General features: G+C 52.8%; 6 protein-coding genes across 6 annotated transcripts; 4 read left to right on the top strand and 2 right to left on the bottom strand.

Moving 5' to 3' along the window:
* Positions 1-801: 801 nt before the first annotated feature.
* On the top strand, positions 802-1,764 carry atfB (bZIP transcription factor atfB; the record flags this gene model as incomplete). The annotated part of the gene is made up of 1 exon (XM_056618101.1): positions 802-1,764. The coding sequence occupies one exon, from the start codon at positions 802-804 to the stop codon at positions 1,762-1,764; it is 963 nt and encodes a 320-aa protein (XP_056474260.1).
* A 999-nt stretch (positions 1,765-2,763) lies between these two features.
* Positions 2,764-4,641, bottom strand: N7532_005606 (sugar porter family MFS transporter; the record flags this gene model as incomplete). Its single annotated transcript, XM_056618100.1, has 1 exon — positions 2,764-4,641. One exon carries the CDS (start codon positions 4,639-4,641, stop codon positions 2,764-2,766), a length of 1,878 nt encoding a protein of 625 aa, XP_056474259.1.
* Positions 4,642-5,392: 751 nt separating this feature from the next.
* Positions 5,393-7,311, top strand: N7532_005605 (arylsulfatase; the record flags this gene model as incomplete). Its single annotated transcript, XM_056618099.1, has 2 exons — positions 5,393-5,547; positions 5,616-7,311. The coding sequence occupies 2 exons, from the start codon at positions 5,393-5,395 to the stop codon at positions 7,309-7,311; spliced, it is 1,851 nt and encodes a 616-aa protein (XP_056474258.1).
* Positions 7,312-9,109: 1,798 nt separating this feature from the next.
* N7532_005604 (uncharacterized protein) lies at positions 9,110-10,017 on the top strand (the record flags this gene model as incomplete). The annotated part of the gene is made up of 3 exons (XM_056618098.1): positions 9,110-9,263; positions 9,406-9,785; positions 9,856-10,017. 3 exons carry the CDS (start codon positions 9,110-9,112, stop codon positions 10,015-10,017), a joined length of 696 nt encoding a protein of 231 aa, XP_056474257.1.
* Positions 10,018-10,313: 296 nt separating this feature from the next.
* N7532_005603 (putative NRPS-like enzyme) lies at positions 10,314-12,764 on the bottom strand (the record flags this gene model as incomplete). The annotated part of the gene is made up of 2 exons (XM_056618097.1): positions 10,314-12,164; positions 12,231-12,764. 2 exons carry the CDS (start codon positions 12,762-12,764, stop codon positions 10,314-10,316), a joined length of 2,385 nt encoding a protein of 794 aa, XP_056474256.1.
* A 530-nt stretch (positions 12,765-13,294) lies between these two features.
* On the top strand, positions 13,295-15,065 carry N7532_005602 (MFS transporter; the record flags this gene model as incomplete). The annotated part of the gene is made up of 8 exons (XM_056618096.1): positions 13,295-13,378; positions 13,446-13,466; positions 13,525-13,582; positions 13,642-13,701; positions 13,756-14,041; positions 14,109-14,206; positions 14,259-14,437; positions 14,496-15,065. 8 exons carry the CDS (start codon positions 13,295-13,297, stop codon positions 15,063-15,065), a joined length of 1,356 nt encoding a protein of 451 aa, XP_056474255.1.
* Between the last annotated feature and the right edge of the window lie 301 nt (positions 15,066-15,366).

Genomic DNA, 15,366 nt, shown 5'->3' with positions numbered 1-15,366 from the left:
TTACTTCCGGCGTGCTCTGTGGATGTCTATGTATGTTTTAGCACTCTCCTCTCGTACTGTGTGTGGGTGTTGTTTGTTCACGATGTATAGTTACTCAACCTTGTGTCTGTACTCTGCTGTCATAAACACTGGCAAGTACCCACTCCCGACCCAGCTGCGATTGGGCGGCCTAAGATCCCGAATGGAACTATTCTTCCCTGAATGAATTCAATTGTAGTACCTCCCACTCTGGGTCAAAGTCCAAACAACCCTGCCCTGGCCGGGGGAGCTACACTAGTCGCGAAGAGGGGTGATGTCAAAGACTGCGGAGAGTTCATTGTGCCAGGGCAGACCATGGCACTGCGTTTGTCCCCCGTTCGAGCATCGCTCTGCCACCTTGCTGCTGCCATCCTGGTCTGTCCCACTCTCACCTCTGCCACGGCATTCGCTCGGATCTGCTAGACCGCTGGAAGTCCTGTCCGACCGTGGCTGCAACCGGTCGACCAACACCTGGGCCTCTTCTTCAGGCACCGGCCGGCGTGGCTCCCGTGGTTCTCGAACACCTGAGCCCTCCAACTGCTCCCACACCTCTGTCCTAGCTGCCAGTCTTGACGCCCGAGACTCGGTGTTGCGGCCGGTGCATGTCTGAAGTGGGTGCCTGGACCATTCGCTTCATTCGCTCCCAGCGCAACAACAGCAGTCCGCGGCCGTAAAGAACTCCTCCGACGACCAAAACAGCAACCGCCATCACGGATCGAGCAGCGGCGCTTACCTTGCGACACCCGCCTGGAACTTTCCTCAGATAAAGAAATATTCGAAAAGATGTCTACCGGAAACCTCAACATCCCTCCGATTCCCTCCGGCCTTCCCCCCGTCGGGCCTTCATCGTTCGCTGCACCCAACGCCTTCGCCGGTGAATTTCTAAGCCTCTCGATCCCTGACGAAGATCAACTCTGGGCGATCAGCCCTGTCTCACCGACCATGGGCACTGGCTGGGATGCCAAAGCAGATCCCGCTGCATTCGCCGGCTCGGCGCTGGAACGAGATCTCAAAAACGCCCAGGTCCGCAACGGCCAGCCAACGCCTCCGCCGTACGACGATCAACACGCACGCGAGTGCTCCGGTTTCGAAATCGAAACGGCCGGTCGACGACGTCGAGCCCGCGAGTACAAGACAGCTGCCACCAGCCTCAGCCCGGAACTCGACGAGAGCCCGCAGCAGGAACGAGCAAAGCGGGCCAAGTTCCTCGAACGCAATCGCCTGGCTGCCAGCAAGTGTCGACAGAAGAAGAAAGAGCATACACAACAATTGGAGTTTCGGTACAAGGAGCAGTCCGAGAAAAAGGAACGGCTGAACGCGGAGATTGCCAGTCTGCGCTCCGAGATCCTCAGCCTTAAGAACGAGGTTCTGAAACATGCACAGTGTGGCGACGAACCCATCAAGCTGCATCTGGCTCAAATGGTGAAAAGGATCACCGATACCGATGGCCAGCCTTCAGCGCCGATTGAGCCTTCTGCCGATCTGGTCGAGAATATTCCCACCTCGTCATCAGACGGCCCTCCCACTCCGATTGCAGCGATGCCAACATCGACCTCGTTCTCGATTTCGGCCCCGGGCGCTTCGGCTATGTCCTTTGGTTTTGACGATCCCATGCAACTAGATGCGGCTGCAACGGAAGCCTTTGAGCAGCAGATGCGCCGGAGCTCCGAGGCCACCTTGGCTTCAGAATCGTCGTACGCATTTTCGACAGAGGATTCTTTTGAAGACCTCATCAATGTTCCTTGATTGATAAAGATCAACCGATTCTCCTCGGCGACCAAAATCCCAAAGGGTGTTCTCTACAATTTCATTGGTGGCGATTTTCTTCAGGGCACGGGGGCAGCAGGTCTGTCGGATGCGGCGTTGATGGATTGATGGATCTTTCCTTTTTCTCAAAACAAAAACTTGTGCCGATTTTGTCTGCTTCTGTATTTCAGCCGGAGGGTGTCTGGAGTTGGTGTGTCTTTTAGGCAATGCAGCAGGTTTCAATTCATGCTGTGCCTGACCTGTCCTTTCCTGCTCTTTGCTTCCATGCTTGAATATGTTACCGTTCATCATTAGGAAGGCTGTACTGGCTTGGAGGATATTTGTTTCTACTTTGGACAGGAATCCCCGTATCTTGTTCCGTGAATGACACAATGCATTCATGCCCACACATAACCAGTTTGGAAGGAACTGCAAGCACATTTTCCACCCTAGTTTTTCAAGTGCTTACTTTGGATCCTTCATTCTATCAGTAGGGAAGTAGATTCTCAAGTAGACCCTCAGTCAGGTTGCCACCCAAGTTTATGACTCGGTAAGCCTCAGGCAGCTAGCTATACTAAGCTTTAAAATATCCACGTCCCACTGAAGACCTCCCCGCTCACCCGCCACTGACCCACATCTCAACGGCCAACTCTCCAAAGGTGTGCGTTATAAATATCGTTTTAGAGCATATACCCGGTTTCTAGATGTACCTTTCCTTCCTGCACTCTCAGCTTTGGGAAAAGAAGCAGAAGCCCCAGATAATAGTCGGGACTGGACGGAGGAATATCTTCAGGGGCTGTGGTCTAGTTTTGGTAGTCGGAATCAGGATTTCTGACTTCTACTCGGTATGCCTCAGGCAGAGCGCTATCAATAAACGCGCCAGTAGTTAAGATAGAAAAATGGCATCTATCTGCCAGACATCATGTTGTCTATGAGGTATAGTGGTATACAATCTAAATCGCTGCATATACAAGGAAATACTAGTTACCGCTCACGCAATCAAGCCCGGCCCGCGGTTGACTCGACATGCGTAGGGCGCTGTTTCGACAGATCAGTTTTGGCCGTATCATACGTCTCTGTACGGTCCAAGTACTGTCGATTCTCGTCCCCGTTCGGGATTTCCACCTCATTGAAGGTATCGCCTTTCCAGCCATGCTCAGCATCCGGGTCCACCCCGTCAAACATCTCGTTGATCTCCTCGAGCGTCTTCCCGGCCGTTTCCTTGAGGCAGAAGTAGGTGAACGCCACAATGACAACATCAAGCACTCCGAACAGGAGGAAGGTGCCCCATCCAATTCCGGACATGATATACGGTGTGGAGAAGCTCCACACAAAGTTGAAGAGCCACTGCGAGCCGACACCGAATGCCACGCCTGGCTCGCGGATACGCGACGGGAAGATCTCACTTGCGCATGGCCAGGGGAGTGGACCCCAACTGAAATTGTACGCGATGATGTCGAGGTAAATCAGGGCCACGGTGGCGATACCTGCGGAAGAAACGACTCCGTTTTCCGGTGGATAGTTCTTGACAACACCGGCAGTTGCGAGCATGCAAATGGCCATGAATGCCGCACCGACAGTCAGCACAGGGCGCCGTCCAAAGCGATCGGACATGAAAATGACAAAAATCAAACAAGCGACGACCTTGATCGCACCGAAGACGCCGGTCAACAGGAGATTCTTATCGCCCGGTCCAACGAGCAAGGAGAAGAACTGCGGGCCGAAGTAGGCTAACGCAGTCGAACCCGTCGACTGCTGCGCCAGGAAGAGACCACCACCAATAAACAGACGATGCAGATTCGGGCCCTCCAAGAGCTCGCGCAGACGGAACCCAGCCGTGGCATGGCGCTCTTCTTCCAGACCACGACACATCTCGCCGAATTCTTCATTGACAGCAAGGCCATCGCCTGCCCGGATCCAAACAAGACTGCGCCATGCCTCGGCCGTTTTCCCGTGTGCCAGGAGCCAGCGCACACTCTCATCCAATGAGAACATGCCCAGTCCCATCAGCACACCGGGAACAAGTTGCAGACCGATAGGCAACTGCCACTGTCTTGCAGTGCTCGGCATCGCCTTGACAGCATAGTCAATCCAGTACGAAACCAAAATGCCAATAGTGTAGGTGAGCTGGTAGCAGGAACCGAGTTGACCACGAATCTCCTTGGGGCTCATCTCGGACATGTAGATCGGAATAACGGTCGCTGAACCACCAACCCCGAGCCCGCAGATGACACGGCCGACATAGAAGGCTGGTAGCGAGTGTGTATCGATTACTTCCAGAACGACACCGATGCAAAAGACGATGGAGCAGGCCATCATTGCTATCTTGCGTCCGTACCGATTGGTTATAGGCCAAATAAAGAAACATCCCGCTAAAGCACCTGCTTGTTGGATTCCAACGGCAATGGCGCTGACCCGTGTCTCCTGAGCGGAAGTGATATTAAAGGAGTTCTGAAAGGATGAGAAGGTGAGGACGCCCCCTGAGAACGTTAGCTGGTGACCCAATGACACAATGGGCAGCAACCAAAGGAGATATCCCATACCAATGACACCCGAGTCGTATCCAAACAGCGCTCCACCGCAGCATAGCACAGTAGCCAGCCAGTAGGTGCGCCATCGGGCCTTGGTGAGCCGTAAGGCTTCCATCGCTTGATATTCGTCGTCTTGGAGCTGCAATTGGGGCGAGGCGTGGTCGAGATCCGACTCGTTCTCGTGGATATGGTCTGGCTGTTGCGGGAGCTGGGAGTACGAGGTCAATGTGGTATTGTAGAACTCGTTCCACCAGCTGGACAGACGACACCGCACGGCAGCGACAATGGAGTCAGGAGAGGACGGGGCGGTTGGGGGGCTTGATATAGGAGTTACATGGTCGGACATGGTGCGGAGAAGAAGGCATCGGAGCTCGAGGGAGTGAACAAGATCGGTGAGAGCTCAAGTTAGGGTCGGGTGTGCGTTGCTGCATCTGGCCGGTTGCTGCTTCTCCGGATCGGCGTGTCTTATGTCATGGACTGCCGACGGCCGACGCGCACGCAATCAGATCACCTGACGATCGCGGCTGTACAGAGTACACCGCTGGAACGACGATCGACATTGCATTTATCTTGAATAATGACCATGTATGTCATTGTCTATGGTAGCGACGTCGTCAAAATGACCACCGAACGGAGTCCGTCGTCCACCCCATACTACATAGTACGAATGGAGTCCAAGTGGATGCGGCGTATCAATACGGCCCCGAACCAACGTGACCCGCCCAGATTGCGGGAGATAAGCTTCCCCCGCATGTCACAAAACAGCCGATTACACGCGATCTTCTCTCCTTTTCCCAGCCGATGGCCGACTGGCGATTGACCGCAGCCGAGCACGAAATGCGCCGCCGCAATGGCGAGGGAACGAGGGGCACGCCAGGGGCCGATTGGCCTTAATGCCGAGTGCCTGTGGAGAGGCGATGACTTGGCCTTTTTTAGGCTTGTTCCGGTGCTATAAGACTGCATATGCAGGCTGCCTCTCATTTTTTTTTTTTACTCGGACTTGGCTGTCTCTCTCGCTCTCGCCAGTCACTGACCTCTGCAACGATCGTGTATGAACTTCCACTAAACTCTCTCGACTCGTATCATCCAACGCGACCATGACCAAGCGCCCCAATTTCCTCGTTGTCGTCGCCGACGATCTCGGCTTCTCCGACGTGGGCTGTTTCGGCGGCGAAATTCGCACCCCCAACATCGACCAGATTGCAAAGGAGGGCCTTCGGTTTACAGACTTCCATGCTGCGGCAGCATGCTCGTGAGTTTTCTTGAGCGCGGCGTCAATTTGGATCAAAATCCGAAGCTAATCATTACTCTCTCGACTAGTCCCACAAGGGCAATGATCATGACCGGTACAGACCACCACATCGCGGGTCTCGGAAACCTGATCGAATGGACCAACATCTCCGGGCAGAATGGCCCCAAGGGCTCTGCCATGAGCACGGCGCCCCAGCGTGGCATGCCCGGATATGAGGGGTACCTAAACGAGCGGGTGGTCGCTCTCCCGGAGTTGCTCCGAGACGGCGGATATCATACGATTATGTCGGGCAAATGGCATCTTGGTCTGACCCCCGAACGATCCCCCCATAAGCGCGGTTTCGTGCGCTCCTTCGCCCATCTGCCGGCCTGCTCCAACCACTATGCCTACGAGCCCGAGCTGCGGGACAAGGACCAGATCCCCACCTTCATTGAGGCCTCGTACATCGCTTTGCACATGGAGGATGGCGAGTATGTACGGAAGCTACCTGAGGGCTGGTACTCCTCTGATGGATATGGTGATAAAATGATCGACTACCTGCGAGAGTGGAAGGAGAGTGGAGGCAGTGATGGACCTGACGGCAAGGGTGACCGGCCCTTCTTCGGATACCTTCCCTTCACAGCACCTCACTGGCCTCTGCAGGCCCCTCGCGAATACATTGATCACTACCGTGGTGTATATGACGAGGGTCCCGATGTACTGCGCCAGAAGCGTCTGCAACGCCTGAAGGAGCTGGGTATGATTCGTGACGATGTCGAGGCTCACCCTGTCAACGCCGAAGAGGTCAAGCCCTGGGACGAGTTCACCCCTGATGAGAAGAAGAAGTCTGCGACGGCCATGGAGGTGTTCGCTGGTATGGTCGAGTGCATTGATTACAACGTCGGCAAGGTCGTCGAGTACCTGCGATCCATCGACGAGCTGGATAACACCTTTGTCTGCTTCATGTCCGACAACGGTGCCGAGGGCGCCGCCTACGAAGCCTACCCAATGGTGCAGAACGGCGTGATGCCTCACCTGCAAAAGTACTACGACAACAGCCTGGAGAATCTGGGCAACGGCAACTCTTTCATTTGGTATGGTCCGCGCTGGGCGCAGGCCGCCACTGCTCCCTCGCGTCTGTACAAAGCCTACACCACCGAGGGCGGCGTCCGCGTCCCCTTCACCTGCCGATTCCCCAAGAACACCAACATTAAGGCCAGCAATGTGGCAGCCGGTGGGATCACGGATCAATTCGCGACGGTCATGGACCTGGCCCCCTCCATCCTCGACATGGCCGGTATCAAGCACCCGGCACCAAACTACCAGGGCCGTGAAGTCGTCTCCATGCGCGGCCGCAGTTTCCACCCCTGGGCCATCGGCGAAGCCGAGCGCATCCACCCGAAGGACTTCATTCAGGGCTGGGAGACCTGCGGCCGAGCTGCCCTGCGTTGCGCAGACTGGAAGATCGTCTTTATCCCCAAGCCAAAGGGCCCCGAGAAGTGGCAGCTGTACAACCTTGTCAATGACCCAGGCGAAATTCACGACCTGGCCGACCAAGAGCCTGAGAAGCTCAAGACTCTCCTCAAGCTCTGGGATCAGTATGTTCTGGAGACTGGTGTGATCCCCCTCTGCCCTGATCTGGGTGACTTCTTGGAGGCGACGGAGGCACAGATGCCTGAGAATGCGTGGATGGAGTTCGATTACTGGAAGGAGGGTGCGCGTGATACGCCGGAGAAGTTCACGCGCCAGCCGCCCCGTTTCCAGCGGACTGTGAAGCCGTTCTGAGGGGTGCATTGGTAGTTTGATTGTAATGATACCTTGCTTGATGATGATATGAAAATAGATTGAATACGATGATTGGGATACCATGACGTTTATAGACGATTGTAGAAATCAGCCTTTTTTGAAATGATCTCGTCGGGCCGACTAACACGACTTCCACCACAGACATTGAAACCTCTTGGTAAGATTTTCTATACATTGTAGCTGTAAGCGGCGAAGTGCGGTTAGATAAGGCGATGGGCAGCCTAGCGTCGAGGTAGCCTAACAATTAGAAGCTTTGTCGTGACAACACGATTGATTGTGGGACATGGTACGCCTCATTATGATATTTCCAGTACTTTAAATGAGACAGCATAATAAGAATAGAATATAAAGTGGTCTTCAGGTAGGAGCCGTGATTTTGAAATCGTTTTGTCTCTATAGTTGCTCTTGACGGGTCTGATGGTAGTTTATGTTAGCTGCCCTGGCCCCAACCGTTATATATATCCCATCTGACATGACTTAATTGGGTTACGGACTTCAATTATGGAGGTTTATTTACGCGGAAAATGATTCTAAAAAAGGAGAGAACTGACTCGGAATGATCATCTCAACGCGATCCTGTGATTATTACTCTATCCGACCGGGTCTGGGTTCCTGGCTTTTGTGGCAAGATAAAACCCGCGCTAATAATAACTGACTGGTAAAGTCTGGTGAACTAGTCAATTACCGTCCCAAGACGAAAATCACTTCGAATTGCTTGATTTCGCCGAGCCCTCCCAACGCCTTCTCGATCTGACTTGCGATCTACCAAACCACTGCCAGACTGCGCAAATAGCCCCAACCCACCTCGTAATTCGATCCCCACTCCATCGCAACGAGCTTCGCGCGTGGCTGTGTCCGCTTGTCGATTTGACTCGTCGAACGTAATATGGACAGCTGAAGAGTCTGACATCACACCGCGCCGGATGTCACCAACGAAGCGACCAAGTCCGACGGCGTTGCCTAGTCACGACTTGTACACAGTACGTGGGAGCGACAGGCCCAGTGCGGGACAAGACCGGGGCATTGTAGCTGGAAGAGTGAGAACTTGACTCCCGAATTAAAGTATCCCGCCTAACGCGAAGCTGGCAGGATCGACACCAGCCCCCGACGCCAGCAGGGCCAGCCAGAGTCCCGTGGACTCCTTGAATTCCTCAATTCGAATGTTCTTTTTTTATCCTCGTCGGTATCTCTCTCCAGTACGAAGTACTTTCGCTGGCATCATCAGGTCTGTCAACGCTTTAAATACCACAATGCTTGCCATCGTCTATCTCCCCATCAACCAACATTCTAAAAAGCTAAAATATGGCAATGGCGCCAGGATCCTTTGAACTGCGTCCTCGACGGGTGCGTTCTCGCAAGAGCTGCCTATGTTGTCGACGCCATCGCAAGAAGTGTGATGAGCAAAAACCAGTATGTGTCGCCTGTCAGCGCAATAAACTCGAGTGTACCTGGCCAAAAGAGACGGACGGGGAATCCCCCGAGAACATAAGTGCAAACGGCGAGAAAGGCCATACTGTCATGAATAACCGAAAACCGTCCTATCACAATGCATCGGTATTTACCGTGGACAGCCACATTGAATTCTTTCTAGATATTTTCCGTGCAGCGTGTGCCCAGCCACGATCCCGTCTCAATCCAGAGCTTTCCTTTCAAATGTCGGCAAATATACATCACTACCTCGACCACACAGCCAATACCCTCAAAGACCTGACCCACCGCATTCCGTCCTCTCTGGACTGGCCTCACAATCGAGGATGCGAAGGCATTTCCATTCGTCATGAACTCCGTCAACGACATTACCTCTCTACATAGTGCGCAACTTCTTCCCGATGACTCACAGCGCCATATTAAGACTGTCTGCGGAAGCCGAGCTGCATCAATAGAAGAATTCCGCTTGACGGTATCAGAAGTCACGCCTGAAAACGCAACGGGTATCTTGACTTTGCCGCGATTCAAGTCATCCTCTGTCTCGAATTTCCCCTTTCCCTGAGCCATGGCAAGACCAAATCGCCGGATATCATCGATAGCATCTATGAGCTTATTGTCGCTATTCGTGGATTCTACCATCTACAGTCTGTGAATCGTCCTCTTATTACAGATCCGGTTTTGAGCGCCTGGATGCGCATGTTCTCCGTCAAACCCACCATCTGAGTTTACAAACCCGAATATTCTTCGGGTTATCTCCCGCTTCTATTTTCGAGATCGAGAGTTTGGATCTTGATATCCCGAACTGGGAACAAAAACTCTGCTACACTGCGCTGGCGCAGCTATATACTTTCTTCGCAGAGGCCGTCCTCGAGCCTCTCACCTGGCCGGTCCTATTCACATGGCCTGTCTTGCTGTCAGAGGAGTTTCTAGGGCTTATTCAACAGAGGCATTCGTTGGCATTGGTTATCGTGGTTTGTGCCCGTCTTTCGGAATTCGAAGCACTGGCTGCTGCACGGCTGGGCGGAGTAGGTTGCTAGCGGCGTTGCTGATTTTCTCGGGGCTGAATGGCAGTTTGCACTGAAGCGACTTTCACAGGCTGGAACTGTAGACTCTGAGGATTTGGATTCTATGATTGCGGGCGTCGAGATGAAAGGCTGGGCCAAGGCGCAAAGACTGCAAGTCCCGCATTTGTGTCGAAATCCACTACTTGAAGGATACCTTCGATCTACGATCACTGAGAATATGGAGAAAGAGTGATTAATTGGTTTCAGTGTTTTTATTGCATTCGCATCTGATGCGATTTGGAGTATACCGGACACTTGTGTGCGTAGCCAGGTTGCGAGGTAATACACATCTCGTACCCACTCACGGTTTGTAACTTATACAGACTGCTATATACGATTACAATGACGAACAAGAACCCTTAACTGAAATACATGGCATGGATCCAAGGGACCTCAACAATCTGTTGCCATCCCTGAATCGAGGACGAAAAAAACACAACCCGAAAACCAAAGGACATGGATTCACGAGAATTCTCGACAAGCCCCAAGTTAGGTGTTTCGGGTCCCCATATACCACTTTTGAGCGATCTGATGCAACTTTCTGCGATCAAGCTTGTTGGATCTTGTGCGGGGGATGCGGTCGACGAGAATGAACATGCTCGGCATCATGTGTTTGGGCAGCGTGATGTCGACTTCTTGCTGCATTGCCTCCACAAGGCTGTTCACGCGGAATCGATTTGTGATGGGGAGGAAGGACATTTCTTGGTCGGAGATGCTTGGGAGGAGATTTGCTGGGTTGTCGCTGAGGAACACAAAGGCCACCAGGATCGGGTCATCGACACCGTCGATCTCGCCGAGCATGTCGACGACGGTAAAGTCGCCAGGCGAGAGGGTCTTGCGAAGGACGTACTCAACTTCGGTTGACTCGACACGACCGCCGTTAAGCTTGAGCAGGGTGTCTTTACGACCCATGTGCTCGACCGTGCCATCATGACGGTATCGACCAAGATCGCCAGATCGATAAATTCGAGTATTCGCCGCGCGCGACGGGTGCAGGTCCGCAATCCACTGAGGGACGGTCTTCAGGAATCCGACATCGGGTTTTTGGCAGAGCTCATCGAGGTAGCCGCGAGAAAGATGAGGTCCCTCAATAAGGATTTCACCAACAGCACCGACTGGCACTGGTCGCTCGGGGGAAGCAGGATTGGCAATCCAAATGGCACCGCTGCCAGATTTCCCGACGACTGCGTTGTGGCCTGCCTTGGGGTTGTCATTGTAGGCGCAGAATGTGGCTGCTTCACCCATTCCGTATTGATTCACGAGCTTGACATGCGGACCCCATTTCATTAAGAGATCATTTGACATGGGCTCACCACCGACACAGAGCAGTTCTAATGAAGGGACATCCTGGGGAGCGAGCTGGATGGCGATTGTGGGGGTCATGAAGCTCATGTTGGCCTTCATCTTGTTCACATTCTCTATTAGACCGGCGATGGTCTTTTCGGGAGTCGGGACACAGCAGCAACCACCGGCTGCGAGAGCAGTGAGATAATCGTTGTTGCTGATGTCGAAGGCATAGTCATCAAACTGGAAGACACGGCTGTGGCGACCGAGACCGAGGACCTTGTTATAGTCACGGACAGCGGTGGCGTAGGAGCGATGCTCCTGGATAATACCCTTGGGTTGACCCGTACTCCCGGAGGTAAACAAAATCAGACAAGCATTTGAGGGTTGAACGGTGGTGCATGCCGGGCCACTCGCCTCAGGCAGCTCCTTCAACATATCGCCAGTAATTGAGATGATATTTGTGATCAGAGATGAGTATTTTGACGCGTATTCGGGGGATGTGAGCATGATCTTAGCGCCGACACGGCTAATGACGGAGTCGAGGAAGATGGGAGGGTCACTGGCATCAATGGATATGTACGCACCCCCGGCCTTCATGATAGCCAGGCGAGCAATAATTGCATAGGCGGACTTTTCAAAGCAACTTAGCACAAAGGTCTCCGGGCCAACACCAATGGTGGTCAAGTGCAGAGCGAGACGAGAGGTGAGATCGTCCAATTCTTTGTATGTGAAGTTTCCGTCCCAAGAGCAGATGGCAGGAGCGTCGGGAGTCAGTTTGGCGTGTTCCAACGCCATATCGTGAAGGAGAACCTCATGGGAGTCGGAGACTTCCTTTGTGTACTTTTGCAGCAGGATAAGATCCAGGTCGGAGCACAGGTCCAGGGCCTCGAGGGCAATTGTGGGGGAGCGGTAGATGGAGGCGACGACCTTGTTTAGGGAGTGCAGAAGGCTTGTAGCGAATTCTTTGGACATCTCCGGCGAGGAGAAAGCGAGGCTTGCGTGGAGTTTGTCCTTGTTGTTTGTCACGTTGAGCATCAACTTGGGCTCGGAGATCTAGAGAAGAGAAAAAAAAAAATTAGCTTCTTAAGACAACCAGCAGGAGTCGTCGCAAAACAATACATTTGAGTTAGCAAATGGAGGAGCCTCTTGCAAGTTTGGCAGGTCGCCTGCATAGCGGATGGCAGAAGTGAGGAAGTGCTTCTGCTTGTCGGAGGCAGGCACGTCGTCGGGGTCAACCGAGCTCAAGCCCGCCTTGATGAGACAGAAGTCACGGACGAGATCCTTCAACGGACGTTCCGAGGAGAATTCAATTGCACGAGAGTTGGTTCCTGGCTGGAACTTGTCGTCTACATAGCATAAATTTGAGCCAGGGTGGAACTCCAGGTACATGGTTCTCACGGGAGAGAAGCCATTCACGACAAGGAGCCAACAGATGGTAAGGACCGACTCGATGTCCAGACTTGAGGCCAAGTGCTCGTCCAAATATTCTAGATATTGGGAATTGGCAGCGTCCAGGATGTGGGATTCGCAGAGGGTCAGAGGCAGGTCGACGACTTCGCGGGGGAGCTGGGTGGTCGCCTTCTTGGGGAGCTTTAGGGCGCTGATGGAGATATGCGCAGCATCATGATCGAGGGTTGTAATCGAGGGCACCATGATGAAGGAAGATGGAAAAGAATGAAATGGTTCATCTAAAATCTGAGAGAAGAGGTCCAGGTTCCGCCGCAGCTATAGTATCGAGGTTCAATGTCAAAAATGGATAGGAGAAATATCCAATTCCTAGGCCCAATAAATAGGGCAGTTATTCAAGGGGTGCACACAGCTATACTAGGGGGGTTACAGAATTTCAGCTTGCTCTTGCATTCGTGGTGGGTTCTGCTGTGCATGCATATTATTGGGATCAAAGTCCAATAGGAGCTACCGAGCCCGCATGTGGCGATCTACACTGCAGCTGGGATTTTTGTCGTAAGGGACTGTGCAACCTCGGTGGGGCCTTACCCCGATCGTTTCGTTTTGTAATCTATTTTTTTGCTTCTGCCATAAATTTTTTGGATCTGTCCACCTGGCGTGGCTGGGTCGGTTCAGCTCCTCAAAGCGTAGACCATTCTCGCCATCTTGCCCCTCATTTCGACTCAGATTTGTTCTGCTCTTCAACCTTGAACACTCAATTTTCTTTAACAGCAATTATGGGTGTTCAATATGTGTTTTCTCGCAAGGCGAGATCGTCTGATACATTTATACTAGTAGCCCTCTGCTTTGCATTGTTTACAGTACGTGCCTTTTCCGCGATGAAGTCTCGCGCTCGTGCCGGCTAACCTCGCAAATTTCCGACCATAGGATACTTTTGTTTATGGCATTGTGAGTGTTTTCTGCCGACTTGCATGCAAACGAGACACAATTACTCACCAATTTTCAGATTGTCCCTATTCTGCCTTTCCTGTTGATGGACCATGGCCATACGACTGAGGAAAATGGTAACCGGAGCCCGAGTCTTCACTACTCTGGATGAACTTCACTGACCAATTGCCCCTAGTTCAGCAATGGACATCCCTGTTGTTGGCAAGCTACGGCGGTGCCCTTCTCGTCGGCTCCCGTGGGTATTTCAATCTTGAATCAACTTTCGTCTACTGACAACAACATCGCATAGCCGTGGCCGGATACCTCAGCGACAAATATCGCGCCCGCAAAGCACCGCTGATCTCCGGCTTTGTCGCCATCGCCCTCGCGACAATCCTCTTCGTCTCTGCACGTAGTGCCTGGCTCCTACTCGTAGCGCGAGTCTGCCAGGGTCTCTCGGGTGCAGTTGTAGGGGTTCTAGGACTGAGCATGATCGCTGAGACAGCCAGTCCCCAGAATTTGGGGGCGTACATGGCGTGTGGATCCACAGCATTGACCTGGGGAATGCTTTGTGGACCGATGGCTGGCGGCTTTCTGTATGGACTCTTACCCCTCATTGAGGACCCCTCATTGAGGACCTGGCGTCTGACGTGGTTCGACTAGGTTCGCGAAATATGGCACCATGGGTGCCTTTGGGGTTCCGGTAGCGCTTTTGGTGGTGGATATTGTTCTCCGGCTGATGATGGTGCAAGGGGATGAAGGTGTGTCAATTGATGATCGTCTCGTTGTTCTACGCTTACCAATGACCTTCAGGTAAAGGCAAGAGCCCCGAGGCTTTCGCCAAAGACGACCCGCAAGAGAATTCTCCTCTTTTGAACGACGAGCCCGCGGAGGAGGATTCCTTGAAATTCTATCATTTCTTGCATCCCATTCTCCTCGGTGTTATCTTCACCGTGCTGGCCGTATCCTCTATCCTATCTGCGTTTGAGACGGTAACTCGATCTAGAAAATCTCTGGCTACAATGCAGCGACCGGGCTAACAAAACGCAGACTCTCCCTCTTTACGTGATCCAAACATACCGCTGGTCCAGCATGGGTGCAGGATTCGTATTCCTCCCATTAACGATCCCGTCCGTGTTAAGCATTCCCATTGCCCACTTTGTGCGACGCTTGAAACCACGCGTGGTTGTCGTGACCGGCTTCGTCGTCATGACCATTCCGATGATTTGCTTGCGGTGGACGCAGGCCAATACCGCTCGTCACGAGACTATTCTAGTCACCCTGCTTTTCATTATCGGGGTCTGCCTTGCTTCGGTACAGGCGATCATCATGGGCGATGTCTCGAATGCCGTCCGTCGAATCGAGCGCATGTACGGAATTGCAGACGAGAAAAGCAGCGGCCAAGGGAGGGGCTATGCACTCTGCAACATGGCGTTTGCTGCAGGCCAGGCGGTCGGGCCGATTGCTGGAGGGTACATCAAGCACGGACTGGGATGGAGCGTTATGACGCTGTTTCTTGGGGCTCTCTGTTTAGTCGCGGCGGTGTCTTCACTCTTCTCCATCTCACCCGAGCCGCCTACGGAAAAGGCAGAGGATGAAATGGATTGTTGTGAGGCTTAAGTTTGAGTGAATGAAAGCGAAGTGGGGGCATACCCTTTCGCGCAGGTTTACTGACTCAATGGCTATGTTAGACTGCCTGAACATACTAGTATTATCATAGCTTCTAAAAGTGCAGTGTATTATTTATATTTTATTCAAATTTTCTTTTTTCATCAATTTAATCCCTCGACGAAATTATTCGAGTATTGTATCGTCGTATACATCTGAGCTCGGCTCGGCTCCAACTAGCGCAAGTAAATCCATGCGGGGCGCAAAATTGCGGGTCGGGACGCGGGTTGACGAAAGTCTGTTTTGCCATGTC

The sequence above is a fragment of the Penicillium argentinense genome, assembly GCF_028826775.1.
Source record: "Penicillium argentinense strain IBT 30761 chromosome Unknown utg000005l_segment0_segment0, whole genome shotgun sequence".
Taxonomy (NCBI): Eukaryota; Fungi; Ascomycota; class Eurotiomycetes; order Eurotiales; family Aspergillaceae; genus Penicillium; species Penicillium argentinense.
Note: the sequence above shows the minus strand (reverse complement) of the source record. Positions and strands in the feature narration are given on the sequence as shown.